The sequence below is a fragment of the Arachis duranensis genome, chromosome 5 (genome assembly GCF_000817695.3).
Source record: "Arachis duranensis cultivar V14167 chromosome 5, aradu.V14167.gnm2.J7QH, whole genome shotgun sequence".
Classification (NCBI taxonomy): domain Eukaryota; kingdom Viridiplantae; phylum Streptophyta; class Magnoliopsida; order Fabales; family Fabaceae; genus Arachis; species Arachis duranensis.
Genome location: NC_029776.3, coordinates 86,537,276 through 86,553,726, shown reverse-complemented (window position 1 = coordinate 86,553,726; position 16,451 = coordinate 86,537,276). Strand labels below are relative to the sequence as shown.

At 33.4% G+C, this 16,451-nt stretch overlaps 1 protein-coding gene across 2 annotated transcripts; it reads left to right on the top strand.

Moving 5' to 3' along the window:
- The first annotated feature begins 2,258 nt into the window (after positions 1–2,258).
- LOC107490125 (cycloartenol synthase) lies at positions 2,259–10,593 on the top strand. Of its 2 annotated transcripts, XM_052262413.1 has the most exons (19): positions 2,529–2,644; positions 3,587–3,684; positions 3,840–4,025; positions 4,364–4,453; positions 4,534–4,728; positions 4,864–4,948; positions 5,657–5,823; positions 6,511–6,699; positions 7,093–7,206; positions 7,460–7,582; positions 7,660–7,782; positions 7,864–7,962; positions 8,288–8,344; positions 8,665–8,711; positions 8,816–8,959; positions 9,114–9,291; positions 9,616–9,696; positions 9,967–10,050; positions 10,154–10,591. In XM_052262413.1, the coding sequence occupies exons 3-19, from the start codon at positions 4,005–4,007 to the stop codon at positions 10,265–10,267; spliced, it is 1,911 nt and encodes a 636-aa protein (XP_052118373.1). In that variant the 5' UTR covers positions 2,529–2,644; positions 3,587–3,684; positions 3,840–4,004; the 3' UTR covers positions 10,268–10,591. The 2 variants fall into 2 exon arrangements, with proteins under 2 accessions (XP_015966377.1, XP_052118373.1); XM_016110891.3 differs by lacking the exon at positions 3,587–3,684 and having other exon boundaries at positions 2,259–2,644; positions 10,154–10,593.
- The last annotated feature ends 5,858 nt before the right edge of the window (positions 10,594–16,451 follow it).

The following is a 16,451-nucleotide window of genomic DNA, read 5'->3' as shown; positions in this document are numbered from 1 at the left end:
ATCATAAAAAGAATAATGATATTGTAATTAATAAAAATATTTGATATTTTTATTTATATATGTTTAATAATATTTATATTAATAATTATGAATAATAAAAAATATAATTAATTTAAATATAAGTGACTATAAAATTAAAATAATATTAATAAAACTATTGTATGTTTTTACTATATAATTAATAATTAGCATATAAAGTAACTGGGAATAACATAGTTTAGTGGTAAGGTAAGAATGTAATAATATAAAGTATTTTTAGAATATCACTTTTGATACTTTTAAGAAAGACATTGATCTAAAATTAAAATCTGTATTCGAGTTAATTGATAAAATGAAATCGATATCATTTTAATAGAGAACTAATAAAATTTTTCTATTTATATAATCATATTAACAAAATAATTAAAAATAATATAAAATTTTAATTGAATTAAGACTAAATATTAGTTATACCATAGTGGTAAGAATCGGACTGAACCGATCGGTTCGACCAAAAAACTAGTGAACCGATAGTCTGACCAATTCGATTTTAGTTTTGGACCAAAGAATAATGTGAACCGTTTAAAACCAGATAGTTCGTCACAAACCAGCGGGTTCAATACAATCCGTGAACCGACTGGTCCTATAGTGCTCCCAACAAATGCAGGTTTTGGGTGCTCCAGCCGCATTTGAATATTGGATCCAATATTCAAAAATGCCACCAGGCTGGTGTGTTCATTTGTTAACTTATGTGCTAATTATTCTATATATTATATACATATACAACTGAATTATTTTATATTTATTTAATTTAATTTTAGTTTTATACTCATTTTTTTTTAATTCTTTAGAATTTATAGAATTATTAAAATAAGTATAAAATATTTTAATATTTACATTTACATATTAAAATGTTAGTAAAGATATTTATTTTAAATTTTTTAGAGTATTGAGTTAGTAGGTCTTCGAAGATTTCGACTTAGGACTAATTAGTAGGGACATATAAGCATCACCACTAAATTTCACATGATAAATTAATGGAGGGGCGTAATGTGTTCATCGTTTACTATCTTAAAGGACCAAATTGATATTTTTTTTTTCAAGGGCTAATTAATCTGAAGTAAAAAATTTTAAGGATGGACCTAATTGTCACTTTATTCAATTTTTTACTATTTTATATTTTTTATTTACGTACGACTAGTTCTATTGGTTCAACCAGTGACCCATCGGTTGAATCAGTGACCTAATAATCCAGTAACCTGACCGGTTCGATTCTGACAACTATGTACAAATTATACTTTTAATTTTAAATTATTATTTATAACAAATAATCTCAGAAATATTTATATATTATCTTATAAAATTAAAATAAAAACTACAGTTGAAGATGATCTGAGGTTATCAAAACCATACTAATAAGTGATAACAATTTGCTATTTCTTAAGGTGAAAGCCTCCCGGTTAATGGTAGAGTCAGCAATAAATGTACCCAAACCCAAAACCACGTTTTGCTCCAAGACACACACTGACTGGCCCATCATTCATGGCGGCGATTTATCTTTGCACGCTCCATCTGTCCATCCAATCCCCCACCCCTATATTACATGGTCCCTAAAATAGTAAAAATCTTTTTCATATATCCACATTAAAAATATTATATATAAAAAAGATCAACTGTCAAATAAATTATATATTTTATACAAGTAGTTTATCTAATAACTATTTTTTTTTCATATATAACCTAATTCGGATTATAACAAGTTCATTTATAAGAAAATTAATTTATCTTATAATAATAAATTTTAAAATTTATTATTTTTTAATAAAATTTTTTAGTAATTTATTTATTGATATATGTATAAAAATAATTTTAACGTTTTTAAAATAATAAAAATATATTGAAGATTAAAATACGTAATCCAAAGTTTATTAGGCCAATTTATGTATTTATTCATAAATATTTAAAGGTTTAGCTAACTATTAGTATTATGTGAATTATATGGTAAAAATGTAAGTTTACAGATTTTTTTTTATGGAATGAAAGAGAAATTAAAAAATTTAGGACCTATATTTTAAACAACAATAAAATAATAAAAAATAAATATAAAAGAAATTTATACTCTTTCTCTATACAACTTAAATCTGTATAATAGATCTGTATAGTAGAGTGTCCCTTAGTATTATTAAGAGTTTTTAATTTTTTATTAAATATATAATAAATACATTAAAAACTATAATTATTGCATAAGAGTTCTCAACAGCAAACAACCATCAGAGCCAGGTCAGCTTCTACAACGTCGTGTGGCTTCTTCTTAACCCCGTGGCCTGTACTTACTCTCATTCCTACATACTTTCCTTCATATCCATTTCCATTTTCACTTTTGTATTTGCAATTGCATTTGCATTTGCATTTAATCTCTGTCACTTTTAAACTTCTTTCTGTTCTCGTTTCGTTTAAACCGAAGAGAATGTGGAGGCTCAAAGTTTCCGACGGCGGAAGCCCATGGCTTCGGACACTTAACGATCATGTTGGCCGCCAGATTTGGGAGTTCGATCCTAATCTCGGATCTCCAGAAGAGCTCGCTCAGATTGAAGCCGCTCGCAAGAGTTTCCGCGAGAATCGCTTCGAACACAAGCATAGCGCTGATCTCCTCATGCGCATTCAGGTATTCGTTTCTCTTTTATGTTAATTTCCATTCGAGTTTTGATTATTTTTTTTCTTTTGCGATTAGTTTCTTTGTATTTTTGTTTTTGGAGTCAATCGTTGCGTGTTTGAGTTTTTGTTTTCCTCATTTTCTAATGTCATTGCCAAAGACAGTAAAGACGAAAGGATTAGTGATTATAATAATGATGATAATTCTTGGTAGAACTTATAATAGTGATTATAATTGTGCTTATAGTCATAATTACAATGGTACCTGCATTTCTATTTGGCGTTGTTTAGGCGGCATTTTATCGATATTTTAATTTAATTTTTAAGTTGAGTTGGTTTTTGTATGAAACTGTGCATCTTTGTTTTACTTCGAGGTTCCATGACAAATATGATTCTGCTGGTCACTGGCCATTTGTTAAATTTTATTTTTATATTAAATGTGGTGATTGTCGAGTAATGTATTTTTATGCTTTTTCGATGAATACACTGCTAGTGACTTTGTATTGTTTGTCTCTTTCATGTTTTATGTATCACTCAATTCTTTTGGAATAATCATATTGAAGTAAATTTGTTTTATTTATTTATAATTTATACTTTATAATTTTTTTATTTCTTTTTATTTTTAAATAAAGTATCAAAAGTTGCAAGAGCATTTGATTAGATTAGTGGTCCCTGTTTGATAAAATTTAAGGATTAGACTTATTAATGATTCATACTTTATATAGAGAAGACAACATATGTTAAGTTTGAATAGGTAGGTCTAGGACGGTAAGATCATGAGTTGTTTTCTCTGCTACATTTGGGTGCAGAACTAATCCTTGTGCAGTTTTCAGCCTTGTGTACAAAGTTGGTTGCTATTGGCATAATAATCCCCTCTTATATAAATTCTGTTTTTAGTTGTGGTTTTATTCGCTGTTAAGCAGTCAGACACTGAACTAGTTTATTAATTTCTTAGAAAATTGCAGCAGCTATTACTATACTGGGTACCTGTTTGATATTTATTCCTTCTTCGAATGTGGAAATCAATTCAGAAGTGATTTTTAAATCTTTAAAGTGAGTACATTTTAGATAATCATTTTTATCATATTGTTATACTGGGAGGTTGTACATTATATTTTGTGCTTTGTTATGGTATCAAAGCTATAAGTTTCTGATATCAGAAATTCAATCCTTTTAAGTTCAATGATGTTTCTTACAAAACATTGTAGTTTGCAAAAGAGAACCCAATTAGTGAAGTCTTACCTAAAGTCAGAGTGAAAGATATTGAAGATGTTACTGAAGAGACTGTGACAAGAACATTAAAAAGGGCCATTACTTTCCATTCAACCCTCCAGAGTGACGATGGACACTGGCCTGGAGATTATGGAGGTCCCATGTTTCTTATGCCTGGCTTGGTAAGTTTTGTTTTGAACACTTGATCTTTTTTCCTGTGAAATTTTTTTCTCTGTTAATTGCTATATTTCATATATTATGACCTTGAAACACATGCTTTTTGACAATACTGAAACTTCAACCTTCAAAATTATGTTTGAAATTGTCTTCCCTCCCAACTGTAACTGTAGAACTCAAATAATGTTTGGGTTAATTGCTATATTATGCATATTCTGGCCTTGAAACACATTGTTTTTGACAATCCTGACACTTTTGCCTTCAAAAGTATGTTTGACATTGTTTTTCTTTTGACTTGATAACTGTGGATATCTAATACTGTTTGGGATATCCAATCAAATAGATAATTACACTTTCTGTCACTGGGGCACTGAATGCAGTCTTAACAGAAGAACATAAAAAGGAAATATGCCGATATCTCTATAATCAACAGGTAAGAGTTTCGTGCCATCCTTCTCCCTAATCTTTGGGTTTGTCCCAAAAATTATTCTCATTAGTTAACCGTAACTACAGAACAAGGATGGTGGATGGGGTTTGCATATTGAAGGTCCAAGCACCATGTTTGGCTCTGTCTTGAATTATGTTGTTCTAAGATTACTTGGTGAGGGACCAAATGATAGAGGAGGGGACATGGAGAAGGCACGTAACTGGATTCAATCACATGGTGGTGCTACTTACATAACATCATGGGGGAAGATGTGGCTTTCAGTTAAAATCTTAGCCTACCTTTGAGTCTTTTTATTTTTTATTTTTAAATTTTCATCATATGAATATTAAGACATTTTTAATAATTTTACTAATGTATATGGTGTACTTTTTTTATTTTCTACTTCCTGATTATAGGTGCTTGGGGCACATGAATGGTCAGGAAATAATCCCATGCCCCCTGAGATATGGCTACTTCCATACTTGCTCCCATTTCATCCAGGTTATTATGCTTTATTCTATTTGTTTATCCATCAATCTGCTAAGAGAGAATACATAAACTAATAGGTGGGTAAAAATATTTCCAGTTTAGGAACAAATGGCCACTTAAGTGGTTATCAATGTTAATGAACTGTTACTTAAATGATAGATTGCCTCCAAGAGTTCATTTTTCTTCCACGCTTTGCAGTTGAGTGTTTCTTGTTAGGATGTTTACAAATGGATCAGGTTTCTGATATGATTAGCTTTTGTATATTAGTTGGATTTTTTACCCCAAGAGTAGAGCAAATTGCAAGATGATAGTGAGAACTCCTTTCAACTTAAACATGAAACCTGATCTTGTTGTTGGAGAGATACATATATAATTTTGGGTTGAACAAGATGACTTAATATAAAGTTTTACAAAAGACTTCCGATGTAACGTTTGTGCTGGAATTTATTTGTTGTTCAATCTGAAAATTTTTGTGTCATGATTAAGTACTGTATATCCTGGTTGCTGAATAAAAGGCTGGTATAGTAGTATGTGTAACTTCATGCAGTGTATGCAGTCCTTATTTCTTAAGAATAACTTCTATTGTTGATTACTTATATAGAGAATCATTTTAAAATTAGTTTTCTATGTTTATTGTAATTTTTTTTTGGGTCAGTTATCTTAAATACTATTTAATGTTATATGTATTTTTCATTGAGTTATATTTTTTGTGCTATATAGGAAGGATGTGGTGTCATTGCCGGATGGTTTATTTGCCCATGTCCTACTTATATGGCAAGAGGTTTGTTGGTCCAATCACACCAACAGTGTTATCTTTGAGAAAAGAGCTCTATAACATACCATATCGTGATATAGACTGGGATAAAGCTCGTAACTTGTGTGCTAAGGTTAGTGATGCTTGTAAGTTGTGAAAACTTTTTGAGCTTCCACACTTAGAATTTTCTCTTGTAGTTAACAATTGCATGGAAATAGAATTTGCACTTTGTTCCTCGTATTGGCTTCTTTTTCTCATCAAAATCATATGTTGATTATCTTATTGAATTGATACCAGAACTTATATCCAAGCAAAACCGATTACTATTCTTTATGCCCACATAATACCCATCTACAAACTACAGTGGCAACCATTACATCACTATTATTATTGGCTACTTTGTTTGCCACCCCCTTATCAAACAAGTAATTACTAGGATACTTCTTATATGCTTATCATTGTCCTTAGAATAATGCCATTATAAACCACCATTATAGCATGTTATTTCCATTTTAAAGAACTGATTCTCCCAAAAAAGCTTTACCTGATAAGTGATAATGCAATAATGGTTTTTATATATTTAGTGCCCTCTATTGTTTGAATTTTGAAATTCTCCTTTGCTTGAAGCTTGAGTAATGCAGAGGCTCATTCCTTTTGTGATTAAATTAAACTTGTGTGAAAGAACGTAGGTGGGAAGTGTCAGATTGTTGGGAACTCCGTCAATGGGGCATTGCAAATCAGCATTTGATTTCTCTAAAATTGTTACCAATTTAATTGTGCAAAGATAACGTTACAAGAAGATTATCTTTGTTTCATGCAGGAAGACTTGTACTATCCTCATCCATTCATTCAGGATGTTCTTTGGGCCACTCTACACAAGGTCGTTGAGCCCATTATGATGCATTGGCTTGGAAAAAAGTTGAGAGAAAGGGCTCTAATGACTGTAATGAAGCATATACACTATGAAGATGAGAATACTCGGTATATTTGCATAGGTCCTGTAAACAAGGTAATTATTGAGAGGGGAGTTAGGGAACAGGAGTCACAAGGTTTCCCTTCAACTATTCATTGTTTCTTAACTTCCCACCCTTTGCATTAGGGTATTAGAAATCTCCTCCTATTCATCTTTGGATAACTTGCTTCTCTGATGACCAAAATAATTGTTAGGCTTTGGTTACATATTGATTTACTTTTACTGTGTTATTTTCATTTAGTGTTAAACTGTTGATTGTATTTTTTGTGGATGCTTGAGCACCCTTTTATTGTTCCCGTTATATATATATTTCCAGCTAACTGGGGACTTGATTAGCAAAAATACTGACAGTTTTTATTCATTTATTTTTGGGATAAAAATGAAATACTAAATATCTTGTTAATGTTATTTTGCATGGTTCTCAATCAGGTGTTGAATATGCTCTGCTGTTGGATAGAAGATCCAAATTCAGAGGCCTTCAAGTTGCATCTTCCAAGGCTTAATGATTATTTGTGGATTGCTGAAGATGGCATGAAAATGCAGGTCCACATATTAGTCAACCTATTCTCTCTTATCAGAGTGATCAGAAGATGTTTTTGATGTAATTGAACATATTCACAGATGATTAGGAATGATATGGACGTAAAATTGATATTTATATGGTGCAAAATAAGTAATATGTGAAACTATTGTTGCAGCATTATTGGGCTTTTCTTAAGGTCATATAATTTACTTGTAACCAAATTTTGTTAAAGCTTACATCATGAAATTTACTTTTAATCAATTTTTGTTGCAGGGATACAATGGAAGTCAACTATGGGATGCTGCATTTGCGGTCCAAGCAATTATTTCATCTAACCTCATTGAAGAATATGGCCAAACTATTAAAAAAGCTCATTCGTTTATTAAGAAATCACAGGTAACTTTTACACTTTTATTACTATTGTTGCATCAGTTCACCCTTGTTGATCAACATTTCTCTTTTTCTTGCAAAAGGTTTTAGAAGATTGTCCAGGTGATCTTAATTATTGGTACCGTCACATTTCCAAAGGTGCTTGGCCTTTTTCAACTAGAGATCATGGATGGCCGATATCTGATTGCACATCTGAAGGACTAAAAGTAATTATTGATTGAAAAAAGTAGAAGAAATTGTATTTGTTTAATTTATTCTGCCACATTGATAAATATGCTACTTTTCAGGCTGCTCTATTACTTTCCAAAATTTCACCGAAGATTGTTGGTGAGCCAATCGAAGTAGAGAGGCTATACGATGCTGTTAATGTCGTGCTCTCATTGCAGGTAATAGACTCGTCTTGGATGAAGCTAGATTATTTGAATAGTTTGAGAAAATAAATCATTCATAGATTGGTGGAAGAAGAAGATCTTCATGTTATCTTTTTCTTTCTTGTAAAGATACTGTATCCTTTCTCTATTTAAATTTTTCTTTCTCATTAATTTGTTCACTTCTTCTATCAATTTTTATTTATTTTAAATATCTTGTGTGTCTGACTGTGATCCATGGTGCATGAGCAAATAGCTTCCTTAAAATTTGTTGAATCTGTTTGAAGAATCAATGTTATTATCCAGAGATGTATTTATTAATTTTATTTTCCCAACGCTTCAGAACAAAGATGGTGGCTTTGCAACATATGAACTCACACGATCATATAGATGGCTGGAGGTAACTTTCTTTTATGAATAATTAGAAATTAGCCTACTTGAATTACACCATGTGAATAGTAAAGTATGAAAATCTGCTACAATGTAGTCAATTCTCCCTCTGCCATCTTTGCTCAAAATTCATTTCTCAATTCGGCAAGCACATGTATTTGAAGTTATGCCACAAAAGCTACAACTTTGAAATTGTTGTTTGTGAACAAAACTTTTTGACCTTTCCTCTAGATTTTGGAATTACAGCTGACAAGTTGATCCTGAAAATTTAGGAAGTTGATTTTGGATTAAGATTAGATACACACTTAGATGAATGCTTTCTCTTGTCAGATAATAAATCCAGCGGAAACTTTTGGTGATATAGTTATTGATTATTGGTAAGCTATCAAATGCTTGTTCAATATAAATTTTTGCATTCCTCTCCCTATCCCTTAACCCATCATTTGAATCTTTTAATATTTCTATTTGCTATATGCTATAGTTATGTGGAATGTACATCAGCCTCTCTGCAAGCATTGGCATCATTTCGGAAATTATATCCCATGCATCGCCCAGAAGAAATAAGCCGTTGTATTAAAAAAGCCACTGCGTATATTGAAAGCGTTCAAGCTTCGGATGGTTCATGGTTTGCTACTCCCATTTTAGAAACCATTATCTTCAAGTTTTTTTCTATTGATTTGATTGTTGATTTATGCATCATGTGGTTTCGACCTCTTGCTTTAGCATGAATGGAACTATTAGTTTAGTAGACCTCTAAACTACTCAAATCTGCTTAACAGGTATGGTTCATGGGGAGTTTGCTTCACCTATGCCACATGGTTTGGGATAAATGGGTTGATTGCTACTGGAAAGAGTTACAGTGATTGCCCAGCCATCCGCAAAGCTTGTGAATTTTTGCTGTCTAAGCAACTTTCAAATGGTGGCTGGGGAGAGAGTTATTTGTCTTGTCAAAACAAGGTTAATTTTATTGCTTCTAAATGCTAATATCATTTATTTTTCTTCTTAGAAATCCCTAAAACTACTAAGTATTTGCTTATGGGAGAGTCTTTTTTGAGTAGTGCATGCATAAACATGATAAAGAAGTTGCCGAGATTATAACTTTCTGGGAAGTGTGAAGGAAGGAAAGGAGTGTATAAGATGATGAATTTTATGAAACTGATACAATTTTGATATAACGTATTGCATTTTGTTTATAAGTAACATTCAGTTAGAATACTCTATTACTTTCAAGAATCTAAAGGCTGAGAGTTATAGTTTTTTTTTTCAATGTCTGTCTTTCAGGTGTATTCAAATCTTGAAAACAATAGGGCTCATCTCGTAAACACATCGTGGGCCTTGCTGGCTCTCATTGCTGCTGGACAGGTATATACAGCAAAATATTTGCTACTTTTGTGCTACTGCCATGGTTTTGAACTGATTAGTTTATTATTGCACCAAATCCATTCCTCATTAAAGTAGGACAATTTATCATTTCGATAGTTTTTAAAAAACTTAAATAGCTTATATATATCCCACCTGCGTTGATGCATGTATTATATAAAATCCATGGCAATGCTTTGCAAATTCATGTTATCTTGCATTTGTCTTATCATATAGTTTTATATTTCACGTGGAATGTAAATGTGTGAACAGGCCAAAAGAGATCCAAAACCATTACACCGTGCAGCCGCATATTTGATAAATTTCCAGATGGACAATGGTGACTTTCCACAAGAGGTATTGACTTCAAAACCCCATATCTTGAATTCTATATTGAATTTAAATTGTTAAAATAGCAAAAGAAATCAACTAAATCAATGTTTCTTTTCTCTCTTGTTAGGAAATCATGGGGGTGTTCAACAGAAATTGCATGATTACTTATGCTGCATACAGAAACATATTCCCTATCTGGGCATTGGGTGAATACCGATGTAATGTGTTGCAGTCTCGTTAATCTTGCTACATCCGGAAGCTGTCTAAATTGTTTCAGTCTTAGATCTTGTTTCCATGATTCCCTTGAACACTTCATGACTAAATTAGTTTGGTAGTGAGCTAAACAAAGAGCTGACTTGTGGAGTATTGCAATGTTAAATAAATAGAGTTAACTAAATATAGGATTAGAACATTTTGCCAGAATTCAGATGTTAGAACAATAATAATACAATGAGAAATTTGACTAAAATCTTGGTTGAATGTGGGTTCTTCCACCAGTTAGCGTGAAAGATGTTTTTGTTTGCAAACTACGCTTCAGCTCATTTTTAACATGTTTGGTAGAATAAAATTATGTAGAGCTACATTTTGACATATTTTTAAGAGTGCTAGGGACAACAATTTTTGTGATTTGTAGCCATCAATTAGTCATCACTAGTATTTTTAATGGTGTGAGATTATATCCAATGGTGTGGGATTATTCACTTTTCTTTTACTGGTTAAGTGCTGGTCAAATTTTAATAAAAATATTTGGTTCCTAAGACTTTTTCTTTTTTTTTTTGGTCTTGGCTATATTTCACATCTATTTTTAATATATAAAAATAAATGGATAAGTTTACTATTACTTTTAAGACATCTTTCTTCTCCTACTAATACCATGTCAGCAATATTACTTATTTGGCAAGATTTTAGAATTAACCACTCAAGTTTTGCCAAATTAGCTATTATTTTCAAATCAACAAACAAATAAACTATACAAAAAAAAACTAAAAAACTACTTTCTGGATGAATCAAGTCATACTTTGATAACATTAAACAAGACACATTCATCTCTTCTGACTACTCTCCTGATAACATGTTAAAAGTTGCTTAATTATAATATGCATGTGTCACACTAGTGCATAATAAAATTTACAAAAGTGTATTGAAAATGTTATGTTTGTTGTGATAAGAATGGAACGTGGATGTCCATTCCTATGTGGAGCTTACTTTTTCAAGGAAGAATAATCTTAAATGTATGTTGAAATTAGACTCCCCTATACATGTATAAATATAGGTATATTGCCTCTGAGAAAAACACAAGCAAACAATAATAATCTTTCTTTTACGGAGCAATATTTCTCTCTCTCTTTTATACTCTTCTCTCTCTTTACATACAATACTACTTATATTAGTAATATATAAGTTACTTTTATTATATCAAAATAATTATATTAGTGAACATTAATACAAGAGTTTTATATTTATATTTCTCTATCTTATATTTATATCTTCCTTATTTATTTATTTCATAACACGTTATCAGCACGAGACTCTGATCAAATTTTTAGGAAAACTCAGGTAACAAATTTTCATTATGTCGAAGCTCTCTCATCTTGAATTTAATGCTCTTGATATATCTGGAAACAATTATTTATCATGGACACTAGATGCTGAAATTTATCTTGATTCAATAGATCTTGGAGATACCATTAGGGCTGAAAATAATGCATCCCAGAAGGATAAAGCCAAAGCCATGATTTTTCTTCATCGTCATCTTGATGAAGGATTGAAAAATGAATATCTCACATTAAAAGATCCTGCAGATCTTTGGAAAGACTTTGAAGAAAGGTATAATCATTAGAAAATGGTGATACTTCCTCAAGCCCGATATGAATGGACGCACTTGTATTTACAAGATTTTAAATCCATTAATGAATATAATTCTGCAATGATTTGAATCACCCCATGAATGAAATTATGTGGGAAAAAGATAACTGATCATGATATGTTGGAGAAAACTTTCACAACCTTCCATGCATCGAATGTGCTCCTGCAGCAGTAGTATCGAGAAAAAGAGTTTAAAAAATATTCTGAGTTAATTTCTTGCCTTCTTATTATTGAACGCAACAATGAGTTGCTTTTAAAGAATCATAAAATGCGTCCAGCTGGCACCGCCCCATTTCCTGAAGTAAATGCGTTCAATCATTACCCCAGAAGAGGTAAATAGCAAGGTTCTGGTAGCAAGAAAAATTATGGAAGGAAAAGGAATTATATTCAAAAGAGAGAATCTCACCAGAAGTGGGATAAAGAAAGAAATATCGGGAAGAATAAATTAATAGAGGATAAGTATTTCCGTTGTGGTGGAAAGGACCATTGGTCACGTACCTGCCGTACCCCAAGGCACCTAGTCGATCTTTACCAGGTGGTGCACGAAATTGTGATCATCAACAATGGCGCCAAAAAGTTGGTAGCGCTCTCAAACGTGAATCACACTTTGTCACAACTCCATACAACTAACTAGCAAGTGCACTGGGTCGTGTAAGTAATAAACCTTACGTGAGTAAGGGTCGATCCCACGGAGATTGTTGGTATGAAGCAAGCTATGGTCATCTTGTAGATCTCAGTTAGGCGGATTCAAATGGTTATGGAGTTTTCGAAAATAATAATAAATAAAGCATAAAATAAAGATAGAAATACTTATGTAATTCATTGGTGAAAATTTCAGATAAGTGTATGGAGATACTTCGTCCCTGTTAAATCTCTGCAACATACTACTTTCTTACTTTCAATCCTTCATACTCCTTTTCATGGCAAACTGTATGTAGGGCATCACCGTTGTTAATGGCTACTTCCCATCCTCTCAGTAAAAAAGGTCCAAATGCTCTTGTCACAGCACAGCTAATCATCTGTCGATTCTCGATCATGTCAGAATAGAATTCATTGATTCTTTTGCGTTTGTTATCACGCCCAACAATCGCGAGTTTGAAGCTCGTCACAGCCATTCAATCCCTGAATCCTACTCGAAATACCACAGACAAGGTTTAGACTTTCCGGATTCTTAGGAATGGCCGCCAATAATTCTAGCTTATACCACGAAGATTCTGATCAAGGAATCCAAGAGATATGCGCTCGTTCTAAGGTAGAACTGAAGTGGTTGTCAATCACGCGTTCATAAGGATGGATGATGATGAGTGTCACGGATCATCACATCATCACATCCATCAGGTTGAAGTGCAACGGATATCTTAGAACAAGAATAAGCTGAATTGAATAGAAAATAGTAGTAATTACATTAAAACTCGAGGTACAGCAGAGCTCCACACCCTTAATCTATGGTGTGTAGAAACTCCACCGTTGAAAATACATAAGTGATGAAGGTCCAGGCATGGCCGAATGGCCAGCCCCTAAATGTGATCAAAGATGTAAAATCTCAGATGTCTAATACAATAGTAAAAAGTCCTATTTATACTAGATTAGCTACTAGCATTTACAGAAATAAGTAATTGATGCAGAAATTTACTTCCGGGGCCCACTTGGTGTGTGCTTGGGCTGAGCTTGAGCTTTACACGTGCAGAGGCTTCTTTTAGAGTTAAACGCCAAGTTGTAACATATTTTTGGCGTTTAACTCTGGTTTGTGACGTGTTTCTGGCGTTTGACTCCAGAATGTAGCATGGAACTGGCGTTGAATGCCAGTTTGCATCGTTTAAACTTGAACAAAGTATGGACTATTATATATTTTTGGAAAGCTCTACTTTCCAACGCCGTTGAGAGCGTGCCATTTGGAGTTCTGTAGCTCCAGAAAATCTATTTCGAGTGCAGGGAGGTCAGAATCCAACAGCATCAACAGTCTTTTGTCAGCCTCCTTATCAGAGTTTTGCTCAGGTCCCTCAACAATTTCAGCCAGAAAATACCTGAAATCACAGAAAAACACACAAACTCATAGTGAAGTCCAGAAATGTGAATTTAGCATAAAAACTAATGAAAACATCCCCAAAAGTAGCTAGATCCTACTAAAAACTACTTAAAAATAATGCCAAAAAGCGTATAAATTATCCGTTCATCACAACACCAAACTTAAATTGTTGCTTGTCCCCAAGCAACTGAAAATCAAATAGGATAAAAAGAAGAGAATATACTATAAATCTCAAAATATCAATGAAGATTAGTTCTAATTAGATGAACGGGACTTGTAGCTTTTTGCCTCTGAACAGTTTTGGCATCTCACTTTATCCTTTGAAGTTTAGAATGATTGGCATCTATAGGAACTCAGAGTTTAGATAGTGTTTATTGATTCTCCTAGTTAAGTTTGTTGATTCTTGAACACAGCTACTTTTATGAGTCTTGGTCGTGGCCCTAAGCACTTTGTTTTCTAGTATTACCACCGGATACATAAATGCCACAGACACATGACTGGGTGAACCTTTTTAGATTGTGACTCAGCTTTGCTAAAGTCCCCAGTTAGAGGTGTCCAGAGCTCTTAAGCACACTCTTTTTGGTGCACAATCTTTTTGCTTTGGATCACAACTTTAACCACTCAGTCACAAGCTTTTCACTTGGACCTGCATGCCACAAGCACATGGTTAGGGACAGCTTGATTTAGCCGTTTAGGCCTGGATTTTATTTTCTTGGGCCCTCCTATCCATTGATGCTCAATGTCTTGGATCTTTTTTACCCTTGCCTTTTGGTTTTAAGGGCTATTGACTTTTTCTGCTTGCTTTTTCTTTTTCTTTCTATTTTTTTCGCAAGCTTTGTTCTTCACTGCTTTTTCTTGCTTCAAGAATCAATTTTATAATTTTTCAGATCATCAATAACATTTCTCTTGTTCATCATTCTTTCAAGAGCCAACAATTTTAATATTCATAAACAACAAGATCAAAAATATGCACTGTTCAAGCATTCATTCAGAAAATAAAAGTATTGTCACCACATCAATATAATTAAACTAATTTCAAGGATAAATTCAAAACTCATGTACTTCTTGTTCTTTTGAATTAGAAACTTTTTCATTTAAGAGAGGTGAAGGATTCATGGAATTATTCATAGCCTTAAGACATAGTTACTAGACACTAATGATCATGTAGTAAAGACACAAACATAGATAAACATGAAGCTTAAAAACCAAAAAATAGAGAAATAAAAACAAGGAATGAGTCCACCTTAGTGATGGTGGCGCCTTCTTCTTGAAGGACCAAGGATGTCCTTGAGCTCTTCTATGTCTCTTCCTTGCCTTTGTTGCTCCTCCGTCATTGCTCTTTAATCTTCTCTAATCTCATGGAGAATAATGGAGTGCTCTTGGTGTTCCACCCTTAGTTGGTCCATGTTATAACTCAAGTCTTCTAGAGAAATGTTGAGTTGTTCCCAATAGTTATTTGGAGGAAAATGCATCCCTTGAGGCATCTCAGGGATTCCTTGATGATGAGCTTCCTCATGCATCTCTTGAGATCCATGGATGGCCTCTCTTGTTTGCTCCATCCTTTTCTTAGTGATGGGCTTGTCCTCTTCAATGAGGATGTCTCCTTCTATGATAACTCCAGCTGAGTAGCATATATGGCAAATAAGATGAGGAAAAGCTAGCCTTGCCATGGTGGAGGACTTTTCGGCTATTTTGTAGAATTCAAGAGAGATGACTTCATGAACTTCTACTTCCTCTCCAATCATGATGCTATAGATCATGATGGCCTGATCCACAGTAACTTCAGATCGGTTGCTAGTGGGGATGATGGAGCGTTGGATGAACTCCAACCATCCTCTAGCCACAGGCTTAAGGTGCAGTCTTCTCAATTGAACCGGCTTGCCTCTTGAGTCTCTTTTCCATTGAGCTCCTTCCACACATATGTCCATAGGGACTTAGTCCAACATTTGATCAAAGTTGACCCTTCTAGTGTAGGGGCGTGCATTTTCTTGCATCATAGGCAAATTGAACGCCAACCTCACATTTTCCAGACTGAAATCTAAGTATTTCCCCCGAACCATTGTAAGATAATTTTTTAGATTCAGGTTCATACTTTGATCATGGTTCCTATTGATCCATGCATTGGCATAGAACTCTTGAACCATTAGGATTCTGACTTGATGAATGGGGTTGGTCAGAACTTCCCAACCTCTTCTTTGGATCTCATGTCAGATCTCCCGATACTCATTTTCTTGAGCTTGAAAGGGACCTCAGGGATCACCTTCTTCTTGGCCACAACTTTATAGAAGTGGTCTTGATGGACCTTTGAGATGAATCTCTCTATCTCCTATGACTCGGAGGTGGAAGCTTTTGTCTTTCCTTTCCCTTTACTAGAGGTTTCTCCGGCCTTAGGTGCCACAAGTGGTTATGGAAAAACAAAAAAGCTATGCTTTTACCACACCAAACTTAGAATATTGCTCACCCTCGAGCAAAAGAAGAAAGAAGAGAAGAAGAAAAAGAGGATATGGAGGAAAGGGAGAGGTGTGTGGTTTCG

What these genes read in the sequence shown, in the direction of transcription:
- LOC107490125 (XM_016110891.3), top strand. Translation starts at nt 2,447, where the DNA reads ATGTGGAGGCTCAAAGTTTCCGACGGCGGAAGCCCATGGCTTCGGACA. An exon ending in AAGATGGCATGAAAATGCAG is followed by an intron (nt 7,207 to 7,459) that starts GTCCACATATTA and finishes TTTTTGTTGCAG; the next exon opens with GGATACAATGGAAGTCAACT. An exon ending in CAAGCTTCGGATGGTTCATG is followed by an intron (nt 8,960 to 9,113) that starts GTTTGCTACTCC and finishes TCTGCTTAACAG; the next exon opens with GTATGGTTCATGGGGAGTTT.